General features: G+C 42.5%; 1 protein-coding gene across 1 annotated transcript in view; it reads right to left on the minus strand.

The window, feature by feature from the left end:
- The window catches only part of PARM1 (prostate androgen-regulated mucin-like protein 1), a 100,584-nt gene that overhangs the window by 39,761 nt on the left and 33,033 nt on the right, over positions 1 to 27,790 (minus strand). The window contains exon 2 of the mRNA XM_070394992.1: positions 2,320 to 3,048. Within this exon, the coding sequence (XP_070251093.1) occupies positions 2,320 to 3,048 (729 nt within the window). The remainder of the gene's footprint in view (positions 1 to 2,319; positions 3,049 to 27,790) is intronic.

A 27,790-nucleotide genomic window follows, 5' to 3' on the forward strand; every position in this document is an offset into this window, starting at 1 on the left:
TGGCTTAGAGTTGAGGAAATTAAGATACATGGTCTAACACATGAGCCAGAATATTGGAACAGGACTGTTTTAGATACTCTAGCCCAGTGGTCGGCAAACTGCGGCTCGCGAGCCACATGTGGCTCTTTGGCCCCTTGAGTGTGGCTCTTCCACAAAATACCACGTGCGGGCACACACGTACAGTGCGATTGAAACTTTGTGGCCCATGCGCAGAAGTTAGTATTTTGTGGAAGAGCCACACTCAAGGGGCCAAAGAGCTGCATGTGGCTCGAGAGCCGCAGTTTGCCGACCGCTGTTCTAGCCCATGAACCTAGGGCACTTGTGGAAAGTAGTAAGACTATCAGATTATGGAGATTCTTACATGCCCAGCTCAGAATGTGTGGATCCACCATGTTTGGAGTACTCTGGAGTGGGTAGAGAGCAGCGAAAGGGAGATCAGTGAGAAAACTGACGCAGCAGTGCACAGGTGGCGATGAGGGCCTGAACTAGGACAGAGAGAAGAGTTGGGGCCACTGCCTGCAAGCTGCCCTTTGATGGCACCTTGGTTAGAGACAGCCCTTTAGACACTGAGTCAAGCCAACACCCACTCTGCTCCAGGTTCCTAGACTATGCTAGAGACGTTACCTGCATGTTGGCAACATGGAAAGTATCAGGCAAGGTGTGGGGTGGGAAGTGGGGCAGAGACAGAGACCGAGGCGCACATCTGAATGCAGTGTGATAAGCGCTGGCTGGAGGTATAAACAGGGGTGCAAATGGGGATGGGAGCTGCACAGAGGAATCTATGTTTGAATCTGATGTGCTAGATTCCTTCCTTTTGCCTCTCCAGATCCACTCCCACACTCCTCCACTTTGCTCTCTGCCCAGGCCTCCAGGAGGCTGACCTGTATGGACCACATCAGTGGGTTTCCTTGTCCTTGGCTTCCGCATATCAGAGGGAAGGGGGAGAGTGAGGGCAGAGTACTGATTCCCTTCACTCTCAGGAGGTTAACCTTGGGCTAGTTGTGTCTCTCAACCAAGAGTCACTGCTGCTCTCAAGGTGGTCTATTCTACAAGACTTTCTCCTCTGGGTTCTGGTTACGTGTCTTTCCTCCTAGGCCTGACTCATAGCAACTCTGCCATTATGGTCCCCTGTGGTTCCCCTGTATGCTAGCCAAACCTTTGTAATGAATTCCTTTATGCTGGTTTAATTGAACCTCCCTTTCTTGTTGGGATTTTCACTGATCTACTGCGATTTTGAAATAAGCATTTGTAATTCTTTGGGGCTTTATTCCCTAATAAACTATGAGCTCTTCCATGTTAGCTGTATCTCTCCCCACCTTCACTGTCTAATAGAGTTTCTATTCATAGTGATTGCTTATCTTTTTTCCAAAAATGTTAATTTCTCCTCACAGCCATTCCTTTTTATCTCAGGTGGTCTGTATGGAATATTCCCCTCTCAGTCCACCCCTAAACAGGACTACCCAGAGAAAGAACTGCAGCCCTGTGTTCCCCCTTCACCTGACTGTTCTCACTTCACTGTTTCTTAATCAAGATTCCAAATGTTCCCACTAAATTATTTTCCTGCTCAGTTCCCTAAAGTTTACAGTTTCCATGCCAATGCCAGATGCTTGTGACCTCAGAAAAGACCCTAAATCTCTCTCCATTATAATTTCCAAGATTGCAAAATCAAGATAAAATAATACTAACTTCACAGGGTTTCTGGGGAAATAAAAACAAATGTGACATCCTGTAAAATTTACTGTGTTTCTCATAAAATATATCAATGACTATAAAGAATAAAAAAATTCTCTACACCTCCACCTTACTTTTTTTAGACTGGTTTTCATAAACACTTTGTTAGTACAGAGCAAAATTATAATAACAACTGATATCTCCTGCGTACTTAATCCCTGTCAGTAACTATTCTAAGCACTTTATATATCATCTCATTTAATCTCCACAAGAACCATATGCCATAGAACCTCTTTTATTCCCATTTTACAGATGAGGATGAAGAAGGCCACAAAGTGATGAATTAACTTGCCTAAGGTCAAGAGCCAGAATTGAAATCTGGGAAGCTTGACCAAATGCCATGCTATTAATCCCTTTACGTACATATTTTCATTCATTTACATTCTCTGTGACAAATGTAAAGACAAATCATAAAGTTGGCAACTGGCCACAATGAGATATCATGTGGAAATTCTTGGGAATTATACTTCAGTTCATGTGCTACACTCCAAAATTCAAAGTTGACAAGTTGTGTTTGGTTAACTCAATTGCTTTCCTAACATCTCCATGTGGTCAAGAATGGCAGAAGGGTTCTCAAATGAGACTCACCTGAACTTAGTGCATGTTCCACTTCCTGCATGATCACCCTGGGGGAGGCGGTGGTGGTCTCAATATCTACCAGAATACAGGTCACTTTGGCTGGCACAGTTGTTTGGGGCGTTTTCTCCGTGGGCACCAGCTCCGACGTGGCATGTGAAGTGGGGGTGTGGCCAGAGCTGTGCTCCTGTGCTGGGGACTCTCGTGTGGTTGGGGCTCCTGTGGTCTTGGTGCTGGTCTCAGTGGAGCTGTGGTTGGTGTTGTCAGAGACAGAAGAAGAAACCTCTGGGGGTGAGGTTGATAGAATTGGCGGTGGTGAGGTGGATAGGGCTGGGGGTGATGAGGCTGGCGTCTGAGCGGAGGTGGGTGAAGGAGACTCAGCCAGGGACCTCGACCCTGTGGCTGACACATTTGCCTCTGGAGTGCCTGAGCTGTGCTCCGTGGGCATGGGTGTTAAGGGGACCACACTGCTTGTTGATAAGGTGTCTGTGTTTGAGTCTTCCCAAGTCAAGGTGGTCTCCTGTCCTGTGGGCTCCATGACAACATTCTTGGGGGTTAGAGACGTCTGCACTGATGACACTGTAACGGGGAGCACTGAGCTGCTGGGTGTGCCGCTGGTGGGGGAGGCAGGAGGGCTCTGTGGAGAGCTTGTCCAGAAGGTCGTTGGCGTTGGTGAGATAATCTTTTCCGGAAAAGAAACAGGCAGGGGGGCTGATGTAGGCATGCTCTGCACTCTCAGTCCTGTGGAAGAGCCAGTACAAAAGTGGTTAACGTGTGAAAACCTGAGAGGCAAGGTTGTTTTGCAGTTCTCATTTTGCATTGTGCATCCCCAACTGTGAAAGTGACTTTTAAATATTTTCTTCCCACTGCCCTAGCTGGTTTGGCTCAGTGGATAGAGCTTTGGATTGCAGACTGAAAGGTCCCTGGTTCAATTCCCGTCAAAGGCACATGCCTGGGTTGTGGGCTCGATCCCCAGTAGGGGGCGTGCAGGAGCCGATCAGTAATTCTCTCTCATCATTGATGTTTCTATTTTTCCCTTCTTCTCTGAAATCAATAAAAATCTATTAAAAATATTATCTTCCCACTAATTGCTCTCCTCTTCTATGTGGCTATCAGTAGAAACCGGCCTGGAGGCTCAGTAAGAGCATTTAGTGAGTCAGTCAAAGCAAGTCCAGCCAATTCATGGAACAATCTAATCTTGTCTCCTGCTTGCTTCAAACCTAGCCCTTAAAAAGTGAGACTCTCTGGGGGACTGGCTCTATGGGAATTGGTCTGGACTGCTGAGGGCCCTGCTCCACATGCCTGTGGGGATGCCTATGGTTTGTGTGGGGTGGGGAAGGCATGGTTGGTGAGTGGAAAGCTTATTGATTGACTTTTCCCTGCCCCAGGGTTGTGAGCTCTGTGTTTATGCCTGGGATGCAAGGGCTATGAGCTTGTTGGCTGAGATGAATAAAAGTCTGAGCACATTCCCTGCAGAGGAGGAAAGGCAGGAGGTCCAAGAATAAAAGCTGAGAGGAGGATCTGAGGTTAAATATATTTTCTGAAACTGGAACTCAGGACTTCTGAATTTTAGCCTGGGGTCTTTAGGATCATATCACTTTACAAAATGTTCTTCATATTTTGTAAAGTTTAGAATTAGTTTTCTTTCTTCTACCTTCCCTCCATTTATCCATGCAAATTAATTCATTCATTCATTCTTTCATTCAAGTATTTAATAAATGGCTTGTGTATGCTAGCACCCTGCTAGAATCTGTGCTTATGATTTCATTTTTATGTAAAACATCTTTTAATTGCCTCCCCATGCCCCTTACCATTCACTGAAAAGCTTTCCCCGGTCATTTCTATCTCAGTGGATGGCACCCCTTTCACTCTGTTGCCCAGTTAAAAACTGAGACATCACCCCTCATACCCCACATCAAATCCACCGGCAAGTCATGATGATTCTACCTTGAAAATATATCCTAATCCAACCACCTTTCAAACCTGTCCCATTATCTCACCACCTGAGCCACCAGTTACTCACTTAGACAACTGACATAGTCTCTTAATTGTCTAAGGTTCCAGGTTCTTCCTTTCAGTCTACTTTTCACACAGCAGCCAGTATGATCTTTCAAACTGGTAAATAAGATCATGTTCTTTAACTGATCAATATCCTTCAAAGGCATTCTGTTGCAGTTAGAACAAAATCCCAAAGTTATAAAATCCCTATGATGTCCCATGTTAAAATATACATGCCATAACATTGACCATTTTAACTATTTTCAAGTGTACAGTTCAGTAGCATAAGTATATTCACATTACTGTTCAACCATCCCCACCATCTATTCCTAGAACCTCTTCATCTTCCTTAATATGCTCTGTACCTATTAAACAAAACTTTCCATCCTTTCCTTCTCCACAGCTCCTGGAAACCACTATTCTACTTTCTGTCTCTATGACTTTGACAGCTCTAAGAACCCCATGTAAGTAGAATCATACAGTATTTGTCCTTTAGTGACTGGCTTATCTCACTTAGCCTAATGTCTTCAAGGTTCATCCATGTTGTAGCATGTGTCTGAATTTCCTTCCTTTATAAAGTTGAATAATCTATTGTATTATAGACCACTTTTTGTTTATCTGTTCATTCACTGATGGACTTTGATGCATTGCTTTCACCTTTGGGATATTATGAATAATGCTGTTATGAATCTGAGTGTACAAATATCTATTTGAGACCCTACTTTATTCTCTTGGGTATATACCCAGAAGTGGAAGTGGTGGATCATATGGTAATTCTATGGTTAATATTTTCAGAAACTGCCATACTCTTTGTTCATTTTTGTTTTTCATAAAATAATTTATCCCTTGAATTGCAAATTATTTATTTACTTATTTATTATCTTTTCTATCAGAATGTAAGCTCCATAGAGTACAGGGACCTGGTCTTAATTCACTGCTATTTCCCCCAAACCTAGGACAGTGCCTAGGTCATATTAAGTACTCAATTAAGTACTTGTAGAAGGAACAAAAGAAGAAAGGAAGGAAGGAAGGTAGATAGGAAAGTAGAAGGAAAGAAAATAGGAAGGATGGGAGGAAGGGAGGAAGGAAGGAGAGAAGAAAAGAAAGGAGGGAGGTAGAAAAAATAAATTAACTTAAGAACTACATACCACTTAGTATGGCCACATCTGTCATAGCTGCTTCAGGGATGGCTGCCTACCTAGTGTTATATGAGGTCAGAAATCTTGTTTAAAAGTCAACTTCACTCTATGTCATTCTAACGTGATATATCCCTATGCCTGCTGTCTTGGTAGGTCTTTGATTATTTAATCTCTGAGGAGATTCCTTGGGGATAGCATATAGGACATAGCCAACCATGATCAAGATTCATAAGGAATAAAACATAGGCCAGATTCTAGCACAGAAGAAGGGAGAAAAGAGGAATCAGGGGCATTTGGGTACTTGGGATAAAACTGCTTCTTTCTTCATTCTTGCACACAATAGATTCAGTAGCTGATGGAAAGTTCTGCTATAGAATCTATTCTGAAAACATAGTTTGTTCATTATTTAACTGAATTTAACATTTGGATTGTTATAAAATAATTGGTTTTATGTTATTTAAAAAAGGTTGGTCAAGACCATAAACCACAAGAGTCATTCTCTAGTAAACATGAGGATGGATCTCTCAGATTAAGCTACGTAATAGTCCATTTTGTGCTGGAGGACTTTTGGCAACTGTGAAGTGTCAACAATCTCAGGATGAATACAGATCAAGAGATCTTTGAAATGTGGACAAAACAACAGTTGGGACAAATAGTATTAAATAATAAGGTCATATATATCTTACTGGCTCTGCATCTCAGTAGCTCTCATGACTTATTAAAGATTCTGGGATCAGAAAAACAAAAATGACAATGTTTACTATTGTTCATAGTATCATATAATAGATGGGCAGATGGAGGCAGAGAGAGCCTCAGTCTGGTAACTGAATCAGAGTCTTTGGAAATCTGGGGTAAATGAGAAATGAGTCATATACAAAGGAGCATTCATTCATTCATTCATTCAAGCTTTTATTGAGTAGATTCCATGTCCAAAGAGGTGTACATTCATTTTCCATGTTACCTACTGAGTACTTACTTAAAATACTTTATAGTCTAGTTCAGGCAATTCCTACTCCTAACAAAACAACCATGTGTGAGATCATGTTTAACAATACTGGTTACCTTCACTTGAACAACCTTAATTTTTAGTTAAACATTAAAAACATAAGAGTATCTTCCTTATTTGATGGTACATTCCATATTGCTCTGACTGCTTAAGGGTGGTCAAGCACTTCTTTCAGCATGAAAATATTGAAGGCTCAGGCACCATGACTCTCCTAGAGATGCTTGCTGTTGGCTCAGGCTGCCAGAACAAAATACCATCAACGGAGTGGCTTTAACAACAGAAATGTACTTCTCACAGTTTAGAGGCTGGAAGTCCAAGCAAGGCATAGGCCAGCTCAGTTCCTGGTGAGAGCACTCTTCCTGCCTTGTAGATAGTTGCCTTCTAGCTGTGTCCAGAGTTGCCTCTCCTTGTGTGTTCTTGAGGAGGAAGGGAGGGAGGCAAGAAAGGAAGGAGGGCCCTAAAGAGAGAGAGTGTGCAAGCTCTCTGGTGTCTCTTCTTACAAGGACACTAATCTCATCATGAGGGACCCACCCTCATGACCTCATCCAATCCTAATTCCCCAAAACTCCATCTTCAAATGCCATCACACTGGGGATAAGGGCTTGGACATTCAGAATCACTGAGGAAATATAATTTCTGCCTTCTTATATGTAGGACTTGTGTTTTTACAGGAATACCAAACTGAATAAGTCAAACAGCCAAGGATGTATATATTTCTTCAGGGTTTCAAGAAATATTTAGAGCTAAAGAGGGCCTAAGTGATGAGCAAGGACAGCCCCTCATTGGATAAATGAGGGAGCAGACACAGAGAGGGAGGTGATGTGATTGAACTTATGCATCTGAGAGGAAGAATTGGGCAGTGATATCTGGAAAAAATTGTGTAGGGACAAAGTCAGAACTAGAACTCCCACCTTCTGACCTCCACCATCACACTGTGCCCTGGCCTCACAAAGACAGGTAGAACATACTGTAGCAGCTATCATTACAGAGTGAGCAAGGAGGAGCCCACATGAGACTGGGCCACTGAAGAAGTTAAAATAATGTAGTACCCCCACATCTCCCAACCCAAGGTAGAGTCACTTTCCTTTGAAAAAAAGAATTAGTTCCAATATTTCCTTGAGAAAATGGCAGAAGAAATAAAATGAAGAAATTGAACCCATTCATCTCTAAATTAGAAGTGAATGAGCATTGTTCCAAAATGGAGAGACCTTGCCAGATATGCTGTATGCTGCCTGGGCAGTGACAGACCTGCATGCCCGAGACAGACTGATTCGAGGAAGGACATCTCTTAGACTTGGCCCAGATGTGGGGTCAAGGGGAATGATGGCTAACAAAATCTGAAATTCCTCCCTGTAAGCTTACAAATGACAGTGTTTCCTGAAGTTTGGTCAGCTTTCATGTTGTAAGAATAGCTGACAGATTATTTGTTGTTCAGAAGAAAAGCAGATTGGTAGTTGTATAGAAAATGATTCATTTCCATGTATATTGCCCTTTATGGGGGAGACGAATATCACAGTTTACGTCTCTTTGATATATGAAAGAACTGTGCCTGGCTTGATCCCTGGTTTCTTGCCTTGCTAGGAGGAGGGATTTGGGGGCTGAGGGCTGAAACAGGTAGGTGAGTTCTCCCAGGGCTGAGAGGAGTTACAGGACATTCTAGGGTAGTGAGTCTGTGTTTTGCACATGTGTTCCCGGCTCGACTGGTTGTCAGGAATATGAGTCTGTGATACAGATGCTGGTGGACAGTGAGTGCCCTGAACTGTCACCCTTTCCTGGGGGTTTCATGAGCAACAACCTGGGTCAGCGCCAGAGTCCCAGGCACCCTGATTACCTGTGTTGCTCTCATCTGTTCTCTCTCTCCCCACCCGCCACCCCCAACATGTCCTTTCCTGTCCTTGGCTTGTCAAGTACCTGAGAGAACATGTGACAAAGCTTTGGCAAATTCAGTGAAACTCGATCAAATCGCAGTCAAGGCCTCTCCTGTTGCTGCCAAGTCAGCCGAGTGTTGCCTGTGGTCTCAGTGGATCATGCCAGGCCAGCCTGGCAGAGGCCCCAGGGCTGCGGAAGGTCCACCCGCTAAGTAATTACTAATGGTTACTCCACACAGCTGCCTCCCCCACCCCCACCTCATGAGCTTCTTGAAGGGCCAACTGGACCGTATCACCCTCTGGTGAGGGCTGAGGGAAGAAAAAGAGGCTGCACAGGCTTCTCCCTGCATTGAGGATAAAACTTCAAATCCTCACTGAGGCGGAGAAGGCTCGCTGTGATCCCACCCCACTCTGCCTCTCCAGCCTTGCTCCCCACCAGATCCTCAAACACACCAGGCTCTTCACTTTATTCCTTCTGCCTAAACAACTCTCCCTCTTCTCTCTGCCCGAGTCATTCCTATTTATCCTTCTAGTGTTAGCTTAAGGGCCTTTGCTGATTCTCTTGCTAAATCCGCCCCTCCTGCCCTCAACTCCTCATGTGCTCAAAGCACGTTCTGTAACTCCACAGCGCTGAAATTGGCATGTAACTGTGTAATTCCCCCTATAGACTCTGTGTGTGTGTGTGTGTGTGTGTGTGTGTGTGTGTGTGAGTGAGAGAGAGAGAAAGAGAGAGAGGGAATGAGCTATGTGCTCTATACAGGGCACTGTGCTGAGCACCTTACATGCATCATCTTATTTTAATTTTTATTATTATTATTTTTTATTATCGTCACCTGAGGATTTTTCCCCTTGATTTTTAGAGAGAGAAGAAGGTAGGGAGGAGGATAAGACAGATAGCTAGCTAGCTAGCTAGATGGATAGATGATATATGGATAGATAGATAGATAGATAGATAGATAGATAGAAAAACATTGATGTGAGAGACACATTAATTGGTTGCCTCTTGCATGTGCCTCGACTGGCGAACCTGCAACCGAGGTACATGCTCTTGACTGGGAATGAAAACCTCAACCCTTCTGTCCACAGGCTGACACTCTAACTACTGAGCAGAACCAGTGCATCATCTTATTTGATCATAATAACTATTATTATCTTGATTTCACAGATGATGAAATAGGCTCAGAAAAGTTAAGTAACTTCCCCAAGGTCACACAGCTACTATATGGCATAGCTGAACCTTGAACCTGAAACTGTCTGGCTCCAGGCTAACCTTTTAACCACTCTACTATATTGTACTGGGAAATGCAAGGGTGTTTTTGAAGTCTGGGCCCCAATTTTTTCTCCATTTCCACTAATAAATTCTTTAGTATAGGCCACTAGAGTGATTTTTAAAAAACTTATCTGACCATATTAAATCCTTCAAACTCCCTTTAATCCTATAACAGGCTCCCCATTGTCCTATGGATAAATCCTGAGCTCTGTGGCATAGCACATCGCACCGTTAATGATCCCCTGACCCCACCCCCTCATGAGCCCTGTAATCATAGGGATTGGAGTCACAGTGTGTTCCTGTCTGTCTATATACTAATATACCCACTGTCTGCCACCCTGTCTTTGCATCTGCTGTTCTTGCCACCCTAACTCCTCTCTCGCCACCTCAATTATGAGAACTGTAGAGCCTGAACTCCTCTGTGGCCACACAGAGACCTTCTCCTTTGTGTGGCCATGGCATTTCATACAAACTTTAATTGTAGCACACATTATACTGAGCCATACTTTCCCTCCATGCTTGTCTCCCATCTGGCTGGGAGCCCTAATAATAGGGACTGTGTGTTGTTTTTTGTGTCCTCATGCCTGGAACAGAGAAGGTACCCAATAAATATTCATTGAGTAAAAACATGGATTTTCTGCCCTTTGGAAAACAGGAATTTCTCTGGCTTATTTGCTGGGCCAGGATAGCAGAAGAACATCCTCCCTTTCTTTGTCGGTAAGTTCTATCAAAACCACCAGCTAATGAGATTGTGGATGGATCTCTAAACGGTCTTTTGCTATGTTTGCTCGCTCAGTTCTACTTTGGAAACCTCAGGGATTTCTTCTCTGTGCGCATGACATAGACCAGAGTCACCAGCTCTTGAAATGCTGACTATCAATCAGTTGGCTCAACAGAGGCTGGACTTACTATCCCTGCACTGAATGAACTAACTTCAGCAAGCATTTATGAGAAAGAGAGATACAGTAAAAATTAATCTTAAAATGTTATATATGCAAGCTAGGTCTTAGTATTCTTTAGGTTGAGTGAAGACGCTGTTTGGACCCCCACACTTATAAAAACTCATGTTGCTTTAGTTTGGGTTAGGGCTGCTGAGGGCCCCAACCCTCCAGAAGGTTCATCTAACATCTGCAAAACCATTACCAATCAATCTGGTCCAACCATATGGAGTTTGAAAGCTATCATATGTCTAGACAGATGTGTATGCCCCAAGCCATCAAACTGTGCTTAAGAAGCTACTTGTTTGAAGCAGAAAAGCCATATTCTCCTGATGGAAATGAGATACAATTCTAGTCCAAAAAGAGAAAAAAGTCCTCTGTGATCTAGCTGCCAAGTCAGAACCTGCAGACCTGGTGTATGACTCAGTTTCTCCATCCATAAAACAAGCACTAGTGGTATCATCAGGCTCCTGTGGGTGCGGCAAATGCTGAGAGAAAAACATTTGTGAAGAATGGTGCACTTCCTGGGAAAAAATATACCATTTTCTTTCTTTTCTCCGGAAGCAACATCTGTCTTTGTCAGTCAAATCCACACACCCCTGGCCCACCCCAACTCATTATCATTAGCCTGGGAGGACTGTATTACCCTTCCTCAGAAGGAGGCTGTGCTGAGCAAGGATGCCAACAGATGCCTGAAATTCTGAAGGTACCACATTAGGGGTTCTCAGGGTGGGCAGTGGAGAGAAAGACCACATAGAGAGGTCTAGAACCTTTTCTTCAACTGCATTGTGGATGAAGGTGGATATGGGTGAGTGCATTGGGTAGTGGAATGGGATGAGAAGACTGCACACCTCCTTCAGGTAGCAGGACACTTCTGAATAACAAAGTCAGGATCTCAGGTTCCCTTCCATGGGCCCAGTTCCAACATGGTGGGGCCCAGTGCAAGAGAATGTCTAACTATGAAACTGTTATGAGTCAAGATGTGTCTGTGACCCAGGCTGTGCTCCATCCAGGGCCTGCAGCCCACTCCCAGGGACCCCTCAAGATGGACAGAATCAGGGAACTCCCGGGGCAGTACAGGCCAAAGCTGGGCCTGAGTCCGCCTGAACCCAGGATGGAGACTGACCTGGACACGTTTCCCTGGCAGCTTTGGTGGGCAGACTCCCCTTCCCTAGGCCTTACTTTTTCAGGCATTCCTAAGCAGGGAGGGAGTGCAGGTAGCACCTTGGGTGACTTCTAGTGACCAACTGAGGCTGTGACTCTCTCCTCCCTATACTCATGTGCTCATTGGCCACACCCTCTGGCCTGGGAGCCCAATTCAGCTCCAGTGGACTCTCCTTTTTGTTCACTAAGTTACTGAAATTTCAAAAAATTTCTTGGGGGGTTGAAAAGAAAACACACACACTCTGTGCATGGGTGTTTGTAAAATGCAAGTCTCTTGCCTGGTTGAGGGGAGGAGGCATAGCCTTCCTTCCACTCCACCTCCTATAGCCCCAATCACACAATCAGGTCATTTCTTATATGCTGCAATCCCTGGGAACTATGAGAACTTAAGAAAGCCCATAATATTGGCCTGCTTTGATTCTGAACCTCTTACTTCAGAGGAACTTTTTCTAGACTTAGAGTTGCTGAAATGGCAGAGGAAGACCTGGTATAATTGTACCACTGCCTTCTCAGCCCAAATGCACCTGCCCACTTCTTGCCCTACTGTGTCTCCAGCTCAGCTAAGTGCCCTGTCCATGACTCCTTGTTCTACAAAAAGCTGTGGATGTTTATGTGTTCAGCTCCATGGCAATCTGCTTCTGGAAGGACGTTCTTTGGGGCCCCCCAGGCTGATCCATCCTGGCATTCTTATTGAAGGATTCATAGGCAGTTTGACTAATCACAGGATAATGCCCATGAAATGCAATCAGATTAATGAAGCTGTCTGCTTCACAGTGTTTTAGTTAACACATTTCTAATGCCAAATTCTGGGTACTCTATAAGTATTAAGTCAACCTCCACAATCAACCTAGGTTAATATTACTATATCTAGTCCTCATTTTGAAAGTAAGCAAACTGAAGCAGAAAGAGGTTAAATAATGCATCAAGACATATAGTTAGAAAGTAGTATAGCCTACATTCAAACTCATGAAAGGCAGTCTATTTTAATGACTTGCCTTCTTAATCATCTTGCTAAATATATTTCTATAGAGCTGAGATTGATGGGATAAAAGCTAAGGGACTTCTGAAAAGATTTTGCTTCTCTATTTGAGGAATATAGAAGAAAGTGAAATTCTCTTGGTGCCTACTCTTTCACCCTCCTCCCTGTCTTTAATGTAGATGTGATGTCTGGCACAGTGGCAGTCATATTGTGAAGCCAAGGATGAAAGTCAACCCACTAAAGATCATGAAAGTAAAAAAAAGAAAGAGCTTTCACCTTGATGATATTGTTGATTTTGCCAACTACGCCTTAGATGCCTGTCTCAGACTTGCTGCTAAGTTAACAATAAATGCCTTTGGGGATTAAGGCATGTTGGTCAGTTTTTCTTACAGTATAGATGATAGACCATGTAAAAGTTTAGTATGTGGCACAAAGCAAGTGTTCAGTAAATATTAGGATATTATTTTAACCTCTAAATGCCTTTAATCTGCTAATGATTTTCAAAAGGCACTTTTTAGGCACCATCAGGGGGAGACTATGGCACCACCTATGAGCCACAGGGATAGAATGCTCCTGACATCCTTCATTCAACAAAGCAATAGGCACCTGGACCTATAAGTATATCTGGAGGTATCCTCTAGGTTGATGCTTATGAAAGCTGAGCTGCCTCACAAACCCACAGATTGCATCAGAAAGGAGGAAAAAAAAGCAAGCTAAATAAGATTTTTATTTTTCCACTTTATTTAAACACTAGAGGCCCAGTGCACGACATTTGTACACTTGGGGGGGGGGGTCCCTGGGGGGGGGGTCCCCTCAGCCTGGCCTATGCCCTCTCGCAGTCTGGGAGCCCTCAGGGGATATCTGACTGACGGCTTAGGCCCCGCTCCCCATCAGTGGGACATCCTTAGCACTTCCACTGCCACTGAGCTCACCAGCCATGAGCCTGGGTCAGGGTTTCTGGCTGAGCGGCGCTCCCCCTGTGGGAGTGCACTGACCACCAGGGGGCAGCTCCTGCATTGAGTGTCTGCTCCCTGGTGGTCAGTGTACGTCATAGAGACCGGTTGTTCTGCCGTTCGGTTGATTTGCATATTAGCTTTTATTATATAGGATGGTTCAGGAACTTCTGGGAAAATTTTCACCATGAGTCTTCGTATGACATGCATGAGACTGAATGGCTTCAGGAGGCTGAGGAAGCAGAGGAAATAGGACCCAGCAACAACCAAGGACCTGTACCTTGTCATTATTTTTTATTTTATTTTTTAAATATATTTTTATTGATTTCAGAGAGGAAGAGAGAGATAGAAACATCAATGATGAGAGAGAATCATTGATCAGAGGCACACCCGCTACTGGGGATTGAGCCCACAACCCAGGCATGTGCCCTTGGCCGGAATCGAACCTGGGACCCTTCAGTCTGCAGGCTGACACTCTATCCACTAAGCCAAACTGGTAGGGCTACCTTGTCATTATTAGACAAGCTGGCCTGCTTTATCAGTGCTATGAGGTACAAGCAAGAACACACTCACTAGAATGGCATCCTACTATTATTTTTTTAATTTTAAGCATCACTTAGTAGTTTACATTTAAAGAATTCGATTAGACTTTTGTTTGTTTAGGTCCAATTCAACCATTACATATTGAGTGCCAGCTATGATCAAGGCACCCAGGTATCTAAGTGATGGGCAAGAAGGCATACCGGAAGAGAAAGAAATTTGTTTTATATTTCATGTAGCCTTTTCATTGATGGCTGCAATTTGGCTTTATTTTCCCCCTCCTTTATGGTGATGTTTAATGTCTCTGTACTTGACCTTTCGGAATAATGACCTCTGATATTGGCACAGTCATAGTTCCTCCTCTACCACCTTTTCTTTACACAGATTGTCTGTTGTGTTTAGTATGGTCTGAATGCTTGTGTGCCCTCTCCCCACTCAATTCATATGTTGAAACCTAATCCCCAGTGTGATGGTATTTGAAGAAGGGCCTTTGGAGATGATTAGGGCATGAAAGTAGAGCCCTTGTGAATGGGATTAGAGGCTCTACCCAACTCCCTAGCAAACTTCCTCCTGGTGAGGGCACAGAGAGAGGCACTGGCCTTCAGCAGAATGAGACCATGCTGGGGCCTTGATCTTGGACTTCCCAGCCTTCAGAACTGTGAGAAATAAATTTCCGTTGTTTATAAACCACTCAGTCTGTGGAATTTTGTTACAGCAGCCCAAACTAAGACAGAAGGGGATAAACGAGTAGGTGAAGGGGATTGGTAGGCTATTAACTAACACACTAAAGTAAGGTGTGGATTGATTATAATTCCTGCTCTTTAGCCCTTTTTGTCCTCTATAGACATCTAAGTGAGTTTTATTCTTTATTTGAGTGTTTCAGGCTGGAAGTGCAGAGGTAGAATGTGGAACCCCGATGTCTCTATCTGGTTTTGTGGATGTCAAGGCCACAATTTCTTCAACAGGCCGCTTCTCTTCTTTGAGACCCAGCTTCCCTGATTATTAACCCTTTTTCCCCACAAGGGACCCTCAATGCTGTGCTTGGCCTCTCTGCTGAGGGGGGTTATTTTCAGAAGTAGGACTGGGTGGAGGCTGAAGGCTGTGGATGGAGCCATATGCAGAGCAGGGACCCCAGGAGAGGACTTTGTGTTCTGTTTTCTCATGGAATGTGGTCCAAGTCCTGACATGTTGTCAAAGATAGGCAGACCATCCTATGGAAAAAGGGAACCATGCGCCCTTTCTCTCCCTGAATAAGGAGAAGGAGACTGGAGAATGCATGGGAGCTCAGTCATTAGGAGGCTCTACTTTCGTGTGCAAGCTTGGAGCTCACGCAAGGGTTTGAAGAACATAAGCTAAGTGGGGACAAATCTTATTTCCAATTTACATGTTATTAGAGTAAATTTTAATTTCATGGGAGTGAATCCCCTCTGCAGAAATGTTCCCCATAATGAGTGAAATCAATATGAGGAACCATGCTTTATGTAAAAGATGTTGTGGGTAATGAATTTCAATCAAATACTTTACATGATGAGGGGAACTAGCTGTTTGAAGAAATTCCATAGCGAATCCTTATTTAATGTGATTAATTACCTCCTAATTTGTCACTTGTATAAGAAGCTTTCTGATTTTTAATTTGCTTACAAGTCAGGACTCTTTCATGCTCTTCTTTCCTAACACATTCACTACTCCAGAAAGAAGCTGCTTGCTCTTCTTACTCAAGGAGTTTGCATCTCGGCTTAAAATAACATAAATCACTACTTGGCCTTCAGGGTTTCATTTGCTAACCAACCTCCAACTGCTGTTACTCTCAGTATCTCTTAATGCCTGCAGCATGGCCACCTCGGCTAAGGGAAGTGTCAGCAACACCAACTGGGGAGGGACCACTGGCGCTATTACTGGAGAACAGTATAATCTGATAAAAATCTTTAGGATCCATTAAAATGCTGCTCCACAGCCACTGCTGGCAGATGCTATTAAACACATCAATCTGAAAGGACAGAACCTGGCGATGCTAGCTAACTTGGGTGAATTATGGAGGCTGTATAAAAATTGGCTCTGCTGGCAGCTCAACTTAAAGAATAATTTAGAATAGCTTTAGGAGTGTTGCTACTTAGGAAGAAATTATTCAAAAAGTAACTGTGCCCGTTCTATACCTCATGGACCACTTCTTAAAAAGGTTCCATGTTCTCTCTGGCAATGTTGGGATTATACAGTGACACCCTAAATGCACACATACTTAATTTGAGGCAAAGGCAGCTCTACCTCATGGCTTTATTTTAAATGTGGTTCCAAGGTTTCTATATCCAGTCTTGTGTCATCTCCGGTGTCCCAGTCTTCTTTCTCCCAATGCCTTTTGGGCTTTGCACTCAAAAGGTCATTAGGTCTAGCAACTGGTTTATCTTTCTCCATCAAGCCAGCTCCTTGAGCTTCCCCTACTTCTGTCATCACTCTCATCCTTATCCAAGTTTTTTATTTTATTTTTAAAAAATAAAAATGGATTCAAAAAAATGAAACTAAACCACAATCTTACATCATGCACAAAATTCAACTCAAAATGGAATAAAGATTTGGATATAAGACCTGAAACCACAGAATTTCTAGAAAAAGCAAAGGCACTAAGCTCCTTGACATTGGTCTTAGCAATGTGTCCGTGGATCTGACTCCAAATGCAAGGGAAACCATCATTAAAATAAAAAGGCAACTCACAGAATGAGAGAAGATATTTGCAAGTCGTATATCCAATAGGGGTTAATATAAAAATATAAAGAATTCATACAGTTCAACAACAAAACACAATAAAAAATGGGCAGAGGATCTAAATATATATTTTTCCAAAGAAGACATACAGATAGCCAACAGATACATGAAAATATGCTCACCATCACTTATTATAAGGGAAATGAAAATCAAAACCACAATGAGATATCACCTCACACCTGTTCAATGGCTATGATCAAAAAGACAACAAATAATAAGTGTTAGAGAAGATGTGGAAAAGAGGAAACCCTCATACTCTGTTGGTGGGACTGTAATTGATGCAATCACTGTGGGAGACAGTATAGAGATTATTGAACAAATAAAAAATAGAACTGCCTTATGACCCAGCTATTCCATATCTGTGTATGTATCTGAAGAATACAAAAACACTAATTTGAAATGATTTATGCACTTTTATGTTCATTGCAGCATTATTTACAACACCCAATATATGAAAATAACTTAATGTCCATCAATGGATGGATGATTAAAGAAGATGTAGTATATGCTATATACAATGGAATACTGCTCAGTTATAAAAACAATCAAACCTTGCCATTTGCAACAACATGGGTGGACCTTGAGGGGATAATGTTAAATGAAATAAATCAGAAAGAGAAAGAAAAATACCATACGATTTTACACATATGTGTGATCTAAAACAAAAAATAACCAAACAGATCATAGATACAGAGAACATATAGGTGGTTACTAAAGGGGGAAAGGATTGGGAGTGGGCAAAAGCGGGCAAAAATTGTATGGTGATGGATACAGTAACTAGAATTTTGGGGGTAATCACTTTGCAGTATATACAGACATCGAATTATAATGTTGTAAACCTGGAACTTACATAATAATAAAAATAAATAAAATTGTATATATTTAAGGTATAGAATATATGATTTGATATATTCATAAGTTATCTACTTTGATAAGTTCCCCATAAAGCTAGCCAGAAGGAAATGGGTGGGTCATTCTTCAGGCCTTAGTACAGATGCCCACATGTCCTTTGGCAGGAGCTATGTGACAGCCAGACTACTGACACACCTTCTCTCTAGCTCCGAGGCTGCTTTTAGCATGACAGACTCACATCTCACCCTAAAAGCACTTATCAATTGGTAGTCTCTGTGGATTGAAGCAGAAGCACTGCTTCTGGCTATGGGGCTGTAATTGCATTCACAAGTCTTCATCCAGAAAATCCACCTTTCACTAAGTCCTTATCAAATAATGATATATGGGAAAGCCAAAATTATTCTTTGCAAGATCAGAAATAGCATTTCTATTTGCTGCGTAATTGAATCAAGACCATTTCAGCTTAGGCTTCTCTCTCTGAAATCCATCCTTAAATTCACGACCTAAGCAAGCAACAGCAAAAAATACGAGAAAACTTTCTGAACCATAGAGAAAATTAATTCTCCTTTCTATGTATAATGATAATTTTGACGATAATTTCTGATTATTTTGGGTAATAAAATTAATGGTAATTAAATTAATTACTTGGTAATAATTTTGATTTATGTTTTACTGTTACAAAGCCACCACCAGTCTAGGTAAGCAATACTAAGAAAAACGGAGGAAAGCAAAATTCCCTTTTACAAAAAGTGGTCAATTCTCCAGAAATTAGCAACTCTGAGACTCCAACCTTCCAAATGAGCTGCTATTCCATCGTCTCAGCTGCACACGGGGCATTTCTTCTTGGAAGGAAGGCACTGTATCACCGTATTCATTAGGTCTCAATCTAAACTGAGCAATTCCAAAACAGTTCTCTAAAACGCTCCCTTAGTGCTGCCAGTGGCACTAGTTAGATTTAATGTATTAGAAGAAGGTTTGATTTCTTTCTCATTTTTGTTTCCTATGCCCCGTCAAAATCAATGCTCGTTTATCCTTCAATTAAAAAAAATTTAGAGCCCCCTATGTAGTAGGTACCCTGCTAATTCTTGGTATAAAATAATGAACAAGGTCATTGTCCTCACAGAGCTTAAAATTCAGTGGAGTGAGCCACTGATTAAGCATGAGGTTAGGATGTTGTATAATTAGTGATAGCAATGGGTACTGCTTGAGCACACTGAAGGGCCTAAGGCACATGTGGGTCAGGGTGTTCCAGCAGACGTTCTGAGGGAAGTGACCTCTCAGATTGAATGTGGAGGAAGAAAAGAGTTGGTTGGGAAAGAACAGGGAGGGTAGGAAGTCCGGAGCCTGGAAAGCTGCTCGAGGCTATTTCAGAGAAGAGAAGCCACTGTCATGGATAAAGGTCGTGGCTGTGGATATGAGACAAGTGAGTGTGTCCAGACCTCTCTTGGACTGGACTCCTTTAAGGGCTCTCTCAGTACCTAGCATGGGCCTGCACACAGTGGATATCTGAGGGTGTGCAGAGCACACATGGAATTCAGGAGCCAGGGTGCACTGTTCAAACCCTGACTCGGCTCCTCATTAGCTCTGTGACCAGGAGTAAGTTATCTAATCTCTTGGTGCCTTAGTTTTCTCAAATGTTAAATAGGGATAACAATAGGATATACCCCACAGTAAATACACAGTACATGCATAGCTAATATATGTAAGCACTGAGAACAGTGCCAGGCACCTAAGAAGCACTCAGTAAATGCCAATGATTATTATTAAATTTGCTTGGCATTACATTGCCATTTTCTTTACTCACAGTCTCATTACACCTCACTCGTCGGCCCCATGATGGCATCTTAAACAACCTTCCCACCTTATTATTTCCTTGCCTAATCCTATCTGCACATGACTTCTAGATTAACCTTCAAGACATCTTTCATCATGTCACTCCCCTTTTCCAGATCTCACATGCCTCCCAATTAAGTCCAAAATCCTTACTCTAACAACTATAACCCTTCCTTAACCTGGTCTTGTTTACTCTCCTCTAAGCTTATTTCTATTATACTTGTACCGCAGAGAATGGCCTTTTGGTTTACAAGAATATGAGTTTGCAAGGAGTTTCATGTAATATCTACTTTGGCTTATGCTGACGCATTTATTCACATTTATGAGAACTGTTTTGGAAGGTGTGTATCTCCCAAGTAGCTGAATGCCAGGAAGAGCTCCTATGAGGTCATCTTCCCAGTGGTGAAGTATTCCCAGTATTTTTGGTTTGCAAGTCTATAAAAGTGACAATCTTATGCACCATTTGCTTTGCTTTTATTGATTTAGTTTGTCTTTTGTGGGCTGAAAAAGGAAAGGACAGTAAAGGTTTAAATGTATGTGATTCAATAGCCATAAATGAGCTGAACAGAGGCATTTAGCTTTATCTCAGAGTAATTAATGAAGGGAAATTGCCTTGGAGGCCATGCATGGACATCTAATGTTATTCACTGAGGCGATAGTGGCCTTTGGGAAGGGGAGTTGGTGGTGTTTTGATATAAGTGGCTTAATTCCAGGGCTCAATAAGCATCACCGTCTCTTGAAATTAATAGTAATTGTGTTTTAGATTTATAGAAATTTGCCTTATGGAGGTTTCAGGAAGACATTACCCTTAAAAGACTGAGGAAGACTGTTGTCTCCCAAAGGCATACTGTGCTCAATGCTGGGCATCAGCTTATTTTTCTCCTCCACACACCATACCAATTCCTGCTTCTTGGTCTCAATGATACTCTGTCCACTTGTAGCATTTGCCAAAGCCCGACTCTATTGCTAGGGCTTCTGTCCTCTGTAAAGTCTTTTATAATAATTACAATCCACTTGGACATTTCCCTTCTTTAATCTTCTGTTGCCTGTTCCTTTTTCTTTTATTTGTATCTTTTCCTGACTTTAAAAATAAGGTACAATAAATAGCACATATTTAAAGTATACAAAACTAATGTGATCTGACATCAGTACACACCTCTGAAACCATCACCACAATTAAGAGAGTGAACATATCCATAATCCCCAAAAGTTTCCTTGTACCCCTTCATTATCCCACCCTTCCTTACACCCAGCCCTATTCACAGACAACCACTGATGTGCTTTCTGTCACCAAAAATAAAAATTGTCATTCATTTCTATTCTTCATTTTATATAAAATTATTTTTGTCTTAAAACTCAATTATCTTATAAGGATATGTAAAAAATAAGAGTTAAAGTATTTTATATTTATCCCCACATACATTCCATTTCCCTTCTCCTTGTTTATCAGTTATATATTGCTGCATAACAAATCACCCCAGAACTGAAACAGTTTAAAACAACATGTATTATTCCACAGTTTCAGTGAATTGGCAGTGAAGTGTCTTCCCTTTGCTTCCATGATAGTGCATCCTTTTGAACCTTCTCTTATCTCTGTATCCTCCATTTTTAGTTCTTCTTCCCAGTCTATAAATATAGGAGCTCTTCACAATATCACCTAATCTGATGGCTTTAACTGTTATCTTTGTCAAATACTTGGTGGCAAATTGATAGCACCAGAGGGCCTCAAAATGGAATTTATGTGCCAAATATTTTAAAGGCGAACAGAGGTGGAAAACTGTCATCTGACAAAAATTAGTCTCATTATCCTAATTACTGTACTTGATTGACAACCATTATTTTGGCTATCTCTCTACCTTCAATCCTAAACTCCCACTCTCTGCTGTGATTTTCATTGTTTTCTCAACTCAGCTGGTAACAACTTGTGATTGTCCAAGACTTTCGTTGGATGGTCTTATGTCCCTGTCCCTTGGGTCACAGACAGAGCCTGAGGTCCACTTACTGTTTCTGGTGCTGTTCCTACATATCTAAGTTTCTTCTCTGGCTAGATCTGTGTTGGGCTGAAGTCAACAGTATTCTGGAGTAACTCACCAAACCCTATTTATATTGTAGTTGCAAAATTATTTCTCCTTCTAGTTGGAAAAATGGGCTTATAGATAAAGATATCAATAAAAGTGAAAGGCAGTTCCTTCAGGACCAATGACTGTGGCTCCCAGGTCTTGCTAGCTTGAATGAAAAACCTTGTCAATGGATGTGCTATTAATTTTCATGCAGATACTCTGCTCTTACCTCAGTCCAATAGATTTACCTTCTCACTTCCCATGCCAATCTGATCCTTCCCCGTGGGCCCCTATTTTCACTAGTGGTGGCATCAATCTCCTGATTAGATAAGCTTAAAGCTCCGGAGTCATCTCCAAAACCTTGGTTTCTTACTATTTTCACCTGATCTGTTTTCTAGTCTCAACAGTTTCACGTTTATGATGTTTCCTATATGCCAATGAATTCTGGCACTCCAATGGTTCTCATTCATTTTCCCCCTCTAGCTTCCCATGATCACTCCTTTGCTGGAAGGCCTCATCCCTGATCTCCTAGCCTCTTGCATACCAATCCATCCCACACAGTGTTTCCAGGTAAAACTCCCTCAAGGATGGCCTGCTTATATGAATTCCCTCTCCCAAAGTTTCAGTAGCTCCCCACTGTCTACAAAACTCAATCCAAGCCAAACCTCCAACACTGAAGGCCCTTTCTTTAGTGATTTTGGCTTCTACTACCTTTGTAATCTTAGCCATTTACCTCACCCCACACCTGTCATCTCCAGCCAAACTGAATGTCTAGCTTCTCCTGGAATTCTCTCAGGCCCATTTATGCCTGTGTATACCTATGAATCTGATCTGTAAGGTCCAGTACATATTCCAACTCCTTCATGTCATTTTCTCAAAGTTTCCAGCCAGAAATAATAGCCATATGCTTATGCTTAGAACAGTGCCTGGCAGACAAGAAGTATTTATTTGATGAATGAATGACTCTTTCTCTTTTATACTTTCATAACATTTGGTACATGTTCAATAGTACTTTTGTCATCCTGCCTTGGTGCACCAATTAGTTAATTAATTCAACAAGTAGTGACTGAGTACCCATGATGTGCAAAGGTTCCATGCTATGGAGTTAACTGAATAGTGGTCATCTCTCCCATGGCAGTGTGGATGTGTCCACTGCATGCATGGCTGTTTCCTCCCACCGTGAAGTTTCCAAGGGAACAGACCACATCTTACGCCTTCGGGCTTCACTCACGGAGCCTCGCATAGGGCCTTGCATGGCACCCAGTAAATGCTGAATTGAATAGAAATGGATTCTTTTCAGAATTAATGAAATAAACGCAGTTCAGACAAGAGTCAGGACCCTGACAATCTGTTTATGTCTCAAACGATTGAAAGGACAAAGATCTTTTAATATCCCTGGAGGAAGTAGGTGCTCACTTGCTTCTTTGTATCTGACTGCAATCCCTTTCAAAACAGAACAGAACTCTGTTCTTATCGATCAACCACAAGAGAACACCAAAAACAACACAAAATCTGTCAAGTTTAGTTTCTTCAAAAAGTAATCAACCTAAGTGAGCAGCAGACTTTAAAACTGCACAATTTTATCTCCTGACCTTGACATAACCTGGCTTAAATAACACCTCAAGTATTTTATTTTTTAATGTACAAAATGAATATTTGATGTAGCTATTATTTAAATTTAAAAGGTTTCTACAAATAATTTTACTTCATGATCTTCTTATATCTACTCAAAATAGGATTCAATTTACACACATCTTCCCTTAATATAATTACTGTCTATAAATAGGACTGCTAGAACATTCACTCTCCCATTTGTAATTATGAATATTTATAGTAGACACAAAAGTGTTATAAGAATTCTGTGTCACTTCAAAGGAATGGGGCCCTATAGTCACACCCAAACATTGTGGTCCTGCCCTGTAACCACAGCTGACTGGGGCAGACACTTGACCCATTGACCTCAAAGCTGGCCCAATCAGATACCTTCCACCAGGAAATTGTATTTGGGACTGAGACACCAGGTAGAATTAATGGTTCCATTGGGAGGGCATCTTCCCATGTGCGTAAAAAAGAAGGGGAAGCCAGTTTGCAGATGAAAGGGAATAGGAATAAAGCAAACATGAGAGAGAAGCACAAATACCACTGAGAATTTAGCATGTGTCGGGTACTATCTCCTTTAATTCTCTTAGGATGCAACTAAACTCAAGTGTTTTACAGTCAAGAGGCAAAGAGAGATTAACGGGAGAGGCAGAGCAGGGATGTGAACCCAGCAGTCTGAGTCCAGAGCCCAGCTTGTTGGTGTGTTTCCTCTGCCTGGAACAGCAGAGCAGGGTGGGGGACCTTGGCCTCAGAGAGCTGAGCACTAGCTTCTTTATCAAGAGATTTCCTCATCTTGCCTGAGGCTTGTCTGAACTTTCTGCCTTTGGTTATTATAAGGAAGACCGATTTTTTTTCCCCTTAAACTCTCCCCTTCACAAAAATTTCAGACCTGTAACCCAAAAGTCACATACAACAGCCCTGGCCCCTTCATTTACACCCCCTGGGTCAGACCTAGCTTCATCATCCAAGTTCATGTGCATATGCTCCCATTCCCACTTCCACAACCTCCTCTGATGCTAGTGCTAGTTTTACACATGGGCACACATGCCCAGCATGCATGTGCACCTGCTTCTACACCAACCATACGCATCAGTTACTTGTTGGTGGAAACGTAGAGAGAAAAACGCAAAGCGTTTGGAAGAAGATGCCTGGGACTTTGTTTAATTGACGGGCCTGGTTAAATTATGAGGAAATATTTTGTTGTGAGTTGCTGTTCACAACATCTGCAATTAATGCTTTTAGTGTAATTAGGCAGTTTGAACATTAGCTGGAGAAGGGTAATTAAATCTATATTTTGCCTTTCTAACTGCAAAGGGAAACTTTCAAAACAACTGGGAAAGGTAGAACCTAGCCAAATCCATTTTTTACCAGGGAAGTTTTTGGAAAACTTCTGCTGGTATCTAGACATATGTAAATCTTTAAATGGATTATCATGGCAGGCACTGTTCATTGTAAAAATGCCATCTCTTAGCATTATTGTTATTAAAGGGAGAAGGCAAAACAATGAATTATTTTATCAGTATATAATTTAAGTGTAGTCCTTGTGGTTCTTGGCTCCTTGCTGCATGAAATGAGGCAATTGTATGTTGTGTTGGCTCTGATTTTAGACTGCTCAGGGTTAAATCACTGCTCACCACCTAGGTGCTATGCAACCTTGGGCGAGTTACTTTTGACTTTGGGCAAGTTACTTTCCTTCCTTTGAGCCTCTGTTTCTTCATCTGTAAAATGGGACAGTAGTCATCTCTACCCTGAGCAGGATTGTGGTGAAGATGAAGGGGACAATCCATTGTGGGGAAAGGCAGTCTGCCATAGGGTCCAAGCATCTGCACAATTCCATGCTGAGTGTGCCAAACTGCAAGCCTTAAGGATCCTCTGGCACTGAGCCATTTCTGTAGTCATGCGAAGGAATAAGTAGGTCAAAGTGACACAGAGCAACTACCGCCTGACTACTGACTCCCCAGGGGGAGCCTGGCTTGCTCACTACTTGCCATAAAAGGTGCTGAGCCCATGATCCTGGATTCCTCAGCGGCAGCACAAGTGCCTACACAGGCGTCATCTGGTCCTACCGTGTCCTGTGGGATTTGGTGGCAGAGGGGCCGGCCCTCCCATGTGATGCTCTGGCTGTGCTGTAAATAAAAGCCATCTTGCTCTTATCTGTTGAGTCTCATTGTCTACTTTCAGTAACTATGGGGTTTTGGCAAGCCAGTCGTCTTGCTGCTTACTCAGGTCTTTTGGATGTTTTTGGAGTTTTATTTCCTCTTGCCATCCTTTACGACAGGAGCTGGCAAACTTTGCAGGGAACCTGATAATAGTTTAGGTGTTAAGTATATTAGTCTTTTGTGTTTCTTTTTCTTTAACAGCCTTTGAAAAGTATAAAAACCATTTTAATTCACAAGTTGAACAAAAATTGGTTGAGGGCTGGATAGGACCCCACTCTTATGCAGCTGGGGTTCCTCCCTGATAACCACCTAAGCACTTAGAACACTATGTACCAGGTTAGTGAACATTCAAACAACATGAGCTATTCTCACACTTCATGATTTTTGTTTCGTTGTTCTCTAAACCTAAGGAAACCTGTTAGTACTCAAAAATAATGCTCCTAAATAGCGGAGAACTTTCTGGTACACATATAATGCACAGTGACTACTTCTTTCTACTCCTACAAGTGAGCTCTGCTCGTTTGGTGGCAGGGCAAGTCTTTATAACAGACTTCCAATGCGGTGTCAAGAATGGGTTACAGGTATATGTAGACATGAAGTTACTCAGCTTTCGGGGCAGCTAGGCAACTGGCCCCGGACACTACTTTGTTAACTCTGGTGTGCTGTGCAAATATTATTTCCTACGTGGGCCAAGGCATGGCAAAAGTTAAGTCCCGCTTCAAGTCATGGACTTATTATTTCATAAAGTACAGCTTTGGTGTACAATCTAAGGAGGTTTTACATTTTCAGACCACTCTTCTCAACTAGAGTGTGGGAGGCATGAAATTTAGTAGAGCTCGGAGGGCTCTCTATTGATCCCAGGTAATGGTGGAATGGTTTCTCCAACAGGACAGGAGAGAATAATGTCATACTATCTGGTTAGCTTTTAATGGTCTAGAGGCTGTGGTCGGCAAACTGCGGCTCTTTGGCCTCTTGAGTGTGGCTCTTCCTAAGCCTTAGGAGTACCCTAATTAAGTTAATAACAATGTACCTACCTATATAGTTTAAGTTTAAAAAATTTGGCTCTCAAAAGAAATTTCAATCGTTGTACTGTTGATATTTGGCTCTGTTGACTAACTAATGAGTTTGCCGACCACTAGTCTAGACAACCTTAGAAGAGAACTCTGAATAAAAGCAGCCAGGAAGTCATCAATGACATAAAGAATAAAGACAACAAGATAGATCTTGGAGGATTTCTGAACTGGAAAATGAGGAAGTAAGGGGCAAAGGGAACCAGAGCAAAGTACTAGTATAATTAGCATCCACAAATTTCCAGGCACTGGTTCTAGTTAAAAAGGCAAACTCTCCAGGGCCAAGCCTAAAACAGTGCAGTGAGGACAATTTGTGGAAGAGCCACACAGTACAGCCTTCAGCTCACCCTCCCTCAGTCTCTGTAGCTCCTCAAGTGGTGCTGGCAGGCTGGCTCCACTGGGCATGACTTGGGAAGTACCAGCGCTTTCACCCCTGACCTGCTCGGAGACAGGGACACTCATGTTGTCCACACCCCTGTTCATCCTTGCACACCCCCAGCCAGGTCCCCACTCCCAGTGACATCGAGGAGCTACATGTCAATAAAGAAGCCCCTGCCACATAAAACCATTATGCTGTGGCTGTGCTCTGGTCCTGGAGGGGACGGGTGCCATCTAGCTAATCGGTGCTGCAGGAAGAATGTGTCCCAATACCTCAGACTTCTCAGAAACCTTGAGGACTTTCTCCTGGAAAGAAGAGTCTAGACCAGCCTGGGAGAAAATTAGGATCAGGAATAAGGTCATTAAGAAGTTCAGGCAGGTCCTCATTAACCCGACCAATGGATCAAAGGCATGTAATGAGCCATTCAGCAAAGCAGAACCCAGAGCCTTAGAGCTAGCCTTGCTTCATTTTCAGATAAACAAACCCAGCTCAGAAACATGACCTAAAAAGTAGGAATGATCAGATGTACCATTATTTTGTGTTCTATTAAGAGAGAGGCAAATAACACCAATAACCTACACTAGGCCATTGATTGTGACTCATCCAGTTTCAGAGATGGGATGAGCCATAGTAAGCAATTGCCCCGGACGCTCAGTACTCGGTCGTTAGGTATCTTCCTAGTCTCCACAAATGTAGCTTCATTTCACAGATCGGAGGCCTAGAGTCCAGAGGTGGGTGACTTACTCAAAGTCCCTGAGCTTCGGAGGAGCTGAGGCAGGAAAGGAGACCCGTGCCTCCTACAAGGTGGCTCCAACAACCCTATGCGGCCTCTCACTTCAAGGTATTGATCTCTAGCTCTGGGAAACAGAACTAAATTTGTCTGCGGAACATTTGCTCCTGATTAGGTTGTGCTTGTGAT

Source organism: Myotis yumanensis, unplaced genomic scaffold (assembly GCF_028538775.1).
Source record: "Myotis yumanensis isolate MYYU_CA2020_CCGP unplaced genomic scaffold, mMyoYum1.0.hap1 SCAF_1, whole genome shotgun sequence".
NCBI lineage: Eukaryota > Metazoa > Chordata > Mammalia > Chiroptera > Vespertilionidae > Myotis > Myotis yumanensis.